Below are 8,428 nucleotides of genomic sequence, written 5' to 3'. Positions count from 1 at the left end.
TATCTTTTGCAAGATTAATTAGATAAGTAATGAAAATTTCATGAACAATTGGAAAAGAGTAATTCCTCATATTTAATATATTTGGTTGTTCTAATGTACATTAATTTTTTGTGGTATGTTCTATTGATATCATTGTAAAATATGCAAGAATAATATCATAGTAAAATAAAATAAAATAATTATCCAAATATTCTGATTTTCATAAAAAATATATCATAAAATTGAATACATCAATAAAATTATATATACTTAAGACCCCGTCGAACTGACGAACTGAGAGAATAAAGCTGTCAAAACGAATCCTTTCTCTCAGGAAAATGAAGTTTTCGTTTTCAGTAGAGAATTTCAATTAAGATTGGGAGATTCTGGTCAGGAACATGGTTCTCTCGAAGTCTAAATTGAAGCCATAGCCAAGTTAGAGTCACTTCTGGTGGGTCCGGTTACTGTTAAAGGGTTTAGGATTAAAGTGGTTTTGGGTTTAGGATTATATGGGGACCCACTCTGCAGTGACTCTGGGGACAGGAATTTCCTGCCCCCAGGGGGGCAGACGATTCGGTTCCCAAGTTACTTCGCCTTGCGATCAGTGTTTAGTTGCTGTCATTTTAATTTGTTCAATTTATAACAACAATCCTTCTAAAATATGTACCAGTGAAGATTATGTCCAGTAGGGGTGTCAATGGGTACGATATGAGTAGGGTAGAACTATTTTCATACTCATACCCACTAAGAATTGATCTTATCCATACTCTACTCATATCCGTTAAGAATTTTTCTTACCATACCCATACCCATTAAGATTAGCGGATAACGAAATAATAGTGGCAAATAACGAATAATACAAATATAATAGTTTTATTATTTTTACAAATAAATTATCAAAACTTATCATGTCATACATATGCAATCACAATTAGTAATATAAAATTAAAATATAAATATGCAATTAATTCTAAGTAATAGTTCTTTATTAAGCAAAAAAAAAATCACAAACATCTCTTCTAACAAATTCAATTCCTTAACTAAATAATAAATTAACATTCAAATAAAAAAGTAAAATGTTTAGCATAATATTCTTCTTATAGAAGGGTCTGTTCTCATCTCTTCAAAATCCCTATAAAAATAATAGGGATTGAGGTAGTACGCCAATCTACCATTCATTCCATCAACAATTGCCATTACGTAAGGTTGAAACACATCTTCATTGTATCTAAAAGCCGCCTTTACCTCCTTTATTGCATCTTTCAAACCTCCATAAACAAAGCCCATAGGCTGCTTCTCCTCTCCATCGACAATACGAAAAATAACAACTAATGGCTTGAAAATTTTGATTACTAATGCCACTGATTTTCAAAAACTATTGGAAACAACAATTTTTGAAATTTTTCTTCCCTTATCAGCAAACTTCTTTCTTTTTTTCTTAGATGGATCAACCAATGCATTATATTCATCAGAAAGGACCATACATTTTAATTGTAACTTCTTTTGATAAATGCTTTCTAAGGTAAGAAAGGAAGTTGCAAACCTTGTAGCCCCAGGTCGCACAATATCTCTATTTTCAGTATGAACACGCATCAAAGATAGCACTTGATGATGACTGTAGATAAAATTGGTAACCTCTTTAGTGTCTCTTATTGCATCACTTATCTCCTTCTGCTTTGAGATGCTCTCCAACATCAAATCAATGGAATGTGCTGCACATGAGGTCCAATAAATTCAGGGGTATTTTGCCATAAACAATTCAGCAGCTTTCATATTTGCTACAACATTATTCGTCACAACTTGAAGCACATTCTCCTCCCCAACTTCCTTTACTCTGCTGTCCACAAATTGGAATTCAACCGTGTGAGATTCTGAAGATGCATCAATAGGCTTCAAAAAAACAGCTTCTTTCGAACTATTCACACAAAGGTTCATTAGACTCCTACTTCTTCGATCAGTCCATGCATCTGTCATTAAGGTGCAACCATTTTTTCCCCAAGCTTCTTTATGAACCTCCAAACTGGTGTTAGTTTTTGAAACTTGCCTCTTCAATAGTGGCACACGGTACTCATAAGGAGTTGGAGGTTTGTATCCTGATCCATATTGACCTATTGCTTCGCAGAAACAAAGGAAATTCGGGTCAGCAAGTGAATTGAATTAAAATCCCCTGCTTATAAGCCCAAAAAGCTAAATAGTCATTGACTTTATCCCGTTGCTCCATACCATAGGTATCTTTAATGACTTGTTGCTTCCAAGGCCCTTTCTCTTTCACCAAATTCACTGGCTTCTTGAGCTGCAATCACTTCTTGTCCCTCTCTGTCTCCAACTCCTCCGACTCAGAAACATCACTATTTATGTTGACATCTGCTACTAACTCTTCTGCTCTCTTTTTTCTATCTTCTGCTTTCTTTTTTAATATCTTCAAATACTCAATAATTTCTTGCACTTCTGCATTGGCTTTAGGGCATTTTCGTATATTACCTTTGATCCCCGCAAGATGCCACTTAAACCTGGTTATCCCCCCCCCCCCCCCCCCCCCCCCAACAAGGAAAATAGCACAATAAACCCTTGACTAAATTTGGGTCACTCTTATCCGTCAACCTCCCATACTTCCACCCAGGATATGTTGAGTTTAACGGCCTATACAAATTCGCTATAGTAATGGAATCTGAGTTCGACATTGCATGAGAACCAAAACTGGACATGATCATATTTAAAAAATTCAGTAGTAGGTTCATCATACAAATTCATACAAATAATAAGAGAACAATGGCTGTTACACGCTGTTACATCATACAAATTCAATGGCTGGCTTTACATGTTTTTTATTCTTCTACATCATACAAATATTCAATGCTTAATTTTCTGTTACCAATTGCATGAACCAAGGTGAAAAAAGAAAGAAAAGCTTTAGAAGTGGAAAAAAAAAAAAAAAAAAACACTCACGTTTCGGCGTCCCTATTGATCAGAGGCACCGATGGGTAGGCGGAAGAGAGAGGCACTGATTAAAGGACCCGCTTGGATGGAAGGAGAGGCGCCAATGGGTGAATAGGAGAAGCAGCGGAGGATAGAAGCAATCAGTGCGATCTGTTTTGGAGGAGAGTGAGAGACGGAGGGCTGGAGAGAGGAGACGGGAGGCAGATCGGTTTGAGAGACGGAGGCGGCTTACTGGAGTGGAGAGAGGAGACGAGATGAGTGAGAGACGGAGAGAAATTAGGGATGAGTGAGTGAGAGACGGGATGAGTGAGAGATGGCTTACTGGATTTAGGTTTTTGCAGATTGCTGATGATATGCGGATCGCATATGTGGTATAAGGATTTTATGCGGCCGTTTAGAAAATATGCGGCCAAATATGCAGTCGCATATGCGAAAGTGCATATTATACCGCATATTGATTTTCTATGCAGTTCGGGACCACATACACATATGCGGCCGCATAGACCACATTTTTGTTACACTGATATATGCAATATCTAGGGTTTCATGATTTGCATCAGCTAAGGTGTTTCAATCACATCCATCAGGTGTTTGATCAAGGGCTATAGTGCTTCAGCTTGATTTGAAGTGCCATCAAGGCAGAAAATCATCCAATTATATCTTGGCATGTCATCAACTATGGGTTGTATCATTTTTTACCCTTGGATTAACTTCAGTCATTGAGGAAGGCATCAGGACCTTTGATTCATTGACTTTCAAGAGAGGAAGGCTTAATTGCATGATTCCTCTTATAAGAGAAGGATTCTTCTATCTTGGCATTACTTCAGGATCTCTGGACATGTGTCTATTGGGGGGACCAGAAGGTCTATTGGCAGCTAGAATAACATAGCTTGTCATCTTGGGCATTAAACAGTAGCCATTTTATGCGGCATCCTATTACATAGAATATTCTATCAAATTGATACTCCAGTCTACATCGTGTCATGCTTAAAGAGCTCCCTTTAAAATATTAGAACCCAATTTAGGTTGTAGTTCAAGTTCTCATACTGACCCGTTCAACCTTCTCGGTAGAAATTCTTGCTTGAGAGAGAGAGAGAGAGAGAGAGAGAGAGAGATAACGCTTAAGGTTTGAGCAGAGAGGGATTAGCATAGGCCTTTATCGATCCTAGCTAGAGGTTTGTTCAATTACTTCTTAATTTCCCCGAATTTTAGCTCCAAAATCCAGCCATGGCACGGCTTGGGAGAGAAGAGGGAGAAGGGAGGAGTGACGTCAGCAATGGAGATCGCCTGTCAGCTCCTCAGGGATACAGTGTCCTTCTTTGCTTCCTTTGGGTGTGCTCAGTGCTTAGTAAGCAATGCATATACTTGAGTATGGTGCATGAAGCGCCAAACGTACGCCAGCTGAAAGGGTTAGAGTGCTAAGGCGTTGGGTTTAACTTAAAACCCTTTGATTTGGATGGGCTTGGTGCAGCATGCGCCTAGGCGCTTACTACTTGGGTTTAACTTAAAGCTCATGCTCCAAGTTCATCTATCTTATACCTTTCTTTCCCTACACAGTTGTAAAACCAAAATAGCAAGTTCAAACTTACTCACAAGTAGTAAAGCAACTTGAAACATCTCCCGACCCTGCCTCAAAAATGCAAATGGAACCAGAACCATTTGCAGATGTCAGGCCAGACAAAACTAATGTCTCAACAGCTGAAATGGAGCTCCTCATGCCACAAAATGAGTTCTTGGACAACACTACCATGTTGGTCATGGTGAAGGGAGCTCCCCGCCCTGATCTACCTAGAGAAATTGTCAGTCTTTGCAAAACATTTTGGTTGGATGTGGCAAGATTACCAAGTCATGTCAGCAAGAGTTGCGTCCTTTTTGGTCATCTGCCTGGGCCCAAACCTCAAAGATGCTATTGTTCATGGTGGCATCCACACCATCAGGACGGGTGTTCAGGTTATTGTCCCTAACGACACCTAGAGTGGGGGGGGGGGGGGGGGTGAATATGTTTAAATTTTAACCTCAATAACTTGTAACTATCGGTCGGATAAACAAGTTCTAAATTTGTTTATGCGTTTAATTAATCTATCTACTGTAAGTTCTTGGCAGAATAAAAAACTTATGAATTTAAACAACAAATGAATATCAAAGTGCAATAAAGTAAATATATAGATTTAGGGAAAGTGACACAAGAGTGGTAACGGAGTTCAGTTACTGAAGGACCTACGTCTCTGGGACAATGCAACCTTAAGAGGGGTGCCTTTCTATTGCCCAATTAAGAAAGGTATACAGGTTGTGATTGGCTCGAGACAATACTCCTACGGTCCACACAAAAGACAAGTTGAGCGCAACTGCTCAAAAGAGAGAAAGGTGAGCACACAAGCTTCAGTATAAGCGACCTCGCAGACTCTTAGTCCAGACAATCACTAGCTTTACTCTAATTTCACAATGGATCAAATTAGGTGAAGTATATTTGAGGTTGCTAGATAGATAATTACAGTTTGAGCATAAGCACAAGACTAGGCTAAACCTCTCGAAAGGATTCTCAAGTGTAAGATTTGTGAGGACTCTCGTCAATGAGACATAACCCACTATTTATAATGGAATTCAAAAGAGAGCCAATGGCTATTTGCATATCACAAGATGTACAACATAATGGTTTAGCCTATTTTGCTTGTGCCTAACTTTTAAGTATTGATCATGCCCGGTAATTTGAATTTTGTGTCCAATAAGCAATGGCCAGACTCGGGTAGATTTACTTTACCATACTTTTGGAGAAAAACAAAAATAATAATGCAAATGGTAAATTATGATCTTTATACGATCCTCCATAATCTTCATGATTCTTCATCCCATCAATATCTGACATACTAAATGGCTCGTGTGAATCTTCCATCATATCATATGTATTAGCTCGAGGAGATTATGCAATAGATTATCTTGTGCAGTTGATCACGTTCCAACTTGTCATCATGTACACTTTGACTTTCTTTGATTTTCGGACGTGGCTATTAAACCTGCACAATATGAATTGTTGACTTTCTTTGATCGTGTACACTTTAACTTGTCATAATATGAATTGTTGACTTACGTTGACTGTAACTATTAAACCTGCATATATATGTGTTGTACCGTAAAATAGTGCTAAATAAACAAATGAGAAATTGGCAATATTTAAATAATTGGAAAATGTCAAAATACATGAAGGCTCTCCAAGATGAATAGATAATGGTATGTTAGAATACATGATAATATTCTACATGAGAAACCATAAATTTTTATATATTATACATTTTTTAACTCAAAATGATCGGAGAGTTATTGGATTTTGAAAATCGAATAGAATGAAAAATGGATGTGTCCATTCTAGTTTGAAATGGAGATTGGATATATCCATACGGTTTTGAAAAGAGACGAAATGAATTGAAATTGAAATGGGCTTAGTCAATGGCCGAATTCGATTATACTCAATTAAAAGCTTCGGAAGTTTTCACCAGTGGGGCCGCCCCTTTTTACTCAACCAATCAGCAAAGAAAATTGCCGAATTAAATCGGTATTGCTGCAATGGGCCGAATTGGGCCTTGAATTCGGTTGTGTTTAAAATGAAGACAGCCGTTTCTCTCAAAAAAATAAAACGAAGACAGCCGCTACCTTTCAATTAAGGGGAAATTGGTTATTTGTCACTCTAAAATCTTCAAATTAGAAAACTACCACTCTAAAATTAGAATTTATCAAAATGTCACTTTAAACTTAAAAAATTCAGAATTTTGCTACTCTAAATTATTAATGACCAAATTACCCTCTCCATCTCTTCTTCTCTGTTTTTCTTCTTCTCCTGATTAACTAACCGATTCAAGTTAGGACAGTCAGAAATATAGATTTGTTTGAGTTTGGGAATCTCATTTTCAAGGCATAAACTCTTAAGAGAACTCAAATTTACCAGTTTTAGATGCTCCAGAGATGGAAACCCTCCAGGCATAAATATCTTATCCATGGGTAAATTGCTAATTAGGAGATTCTTGAGACACGCAACTGCCCCAAAAGAGGGAGAAAGTTGAAATTGTTGCAGGTAGAGACTTGAATTGTCTCTAGCTTCGAAAAAAACTCGATCAGCCATCCAATGCGGAAAGTTGTTACCTGGATAGTTTACAATCCATAGACACTTAAGCCCGTGGTGTGGCTCCAGAGATTTGATTACATCTTCACTTTGTTGCTGAACCAGTTGATCATTGAGCACCGAACTCTGCCACCTCAGTATTAGCTTTTCAATATGCTTTCCTTTCAAGTTTGCATATATGGCTTGCCCAGTTGGCATCTTCGCTAAGTTCAGTAGGCAAACATCTCCTCTAAGATTCAATTTATTTAACTCAATAATGTTGCACGAACCACAGGCAGAGGTCACATTGAACCTAGAGAGTGTTTCAAGTTGTTCCAAATTATCAATTCCTTGCGGCAATGCCACTTCAGTTGAATCAGTTATCACCTCCCAATCAAGATGCAAGTCGAGATGCCACAAGTTCATCAACCAGCGCAACCCTTCTGGTAATATTGCAAGCTTTAAACATCCCTTAAGCTCGAGGGTTTGAAGATTGAATAGGCCACAAATATTATCAGGTAGGGTTGTAATTTGAGTATTTGAAAGACCAAGGAACCTCAGGTGAATTAACTCGCCGACAAAATCACCAGGGAGGCGGAGGAGAAGAAGAAAACGGAGAAGAAGAGATGGAGAGGGTAATTTGGTCATTAATAATTTAGAGTGGTAAAATTCTGAATTTTCTAAGTTTAGAGTGGCATTTTGATGAATTCTAATTTTGAAGTGGCATTTTTCTAATTTGAAACTTTTGAGGTGGCAAATAACCAATTTCCTCTTCAATTAAACCCGTTACATGGGTGCCACATGTGCTACAATCAATTGGATAAGCTCATGAGTTTGATGCTATGGAATATGCCATATGTCATAGTCTTGAAGAATATGCTACGGAATATGCTATATGCCATGGAGCCATGAAGAATATGCTATGGAATATGATTTAGTATTGCCCTAGCCTTGAGACTATATAAGGAGCACCCTAGAAGAGAAATACACACACAAAAAAAATCCGGCTTGGAAGCCTAGTGCTATGGCAAAGCTTTGTCAAAATCTCATATAGCTCAAATGAAGCTAGAAACCTCCCCAAATCCCAATCCAAGCTATAGATAATTAGCTAGAAATGATGTAATGTAATGCCTCAATGGCCATGATATGTATGTATGAAACCATGGATGAGTAAAATGTTTCTTACTTGGAGCTTGAAATCTATCTTGTCTCATTGTTGTGTTAATTATTGTTCTTGTTTGTTGTTCTTTTTTTTTTTAAATTCCTTTTTGCTTGATTTGATTCATCTCTTTGTTTCTTTTTTATTTTTTTGTTTTTGCCAAGAATAGCTATGAATTTTAGCTCTCTATAAAGATGCTAATGAGGTTTAATAAAGAGCTTGAAATCTATCTTGTCTCTTGTTACAATTGATGAGACAATGAG

At 37.6% G+C, this 8,428-nt stretch overlaps 1 protein-coding gene across 1 annotated transcript; it reads right to left on the bottom strand.

The window, feature by feature from the left end:
* Positions 1-6,609: 6,609 nt before the first annotated feature.
* LOC144561425 (putative disease resistance protein RGA3) lies at positions 6,610-7,432 on the bottom strand. The gene is made up of 2 exons (XM_078310387.1): positions 6,759-7,432; positions 6,610-6,625 (listed from the first exon to the last, which is right to left on the bottom strand). Exons 1-2 carry the CDS (start codon positions 7,430-7,432, stop codon positions 6,610-6,612), a joined length of 690 nt encoding a protein of 229 aa, XP_078166513.1.
* Positions 7,433-8,428: the final 996 nt, after the last annotated feature.

The sequence above is a fragment of the Carex rostrata genome, chromosome 11 (genome assembly GCF_964058835.1).
Source record: "Carex rostrata chromosome 11, lpCarRost1.2, whole genome shotgun sequence".
Lineage (NCBI taxonomy): Eukaryota > Viridiplantae > Streptophyta > Magnoliopsida > Poales > Cyperaceae > Carex > Carex rostrata.
Note: the sequence above shows the minus strand (reverse complement) of the source record. Positions and strands in the feature narration are given on the sequence as shown.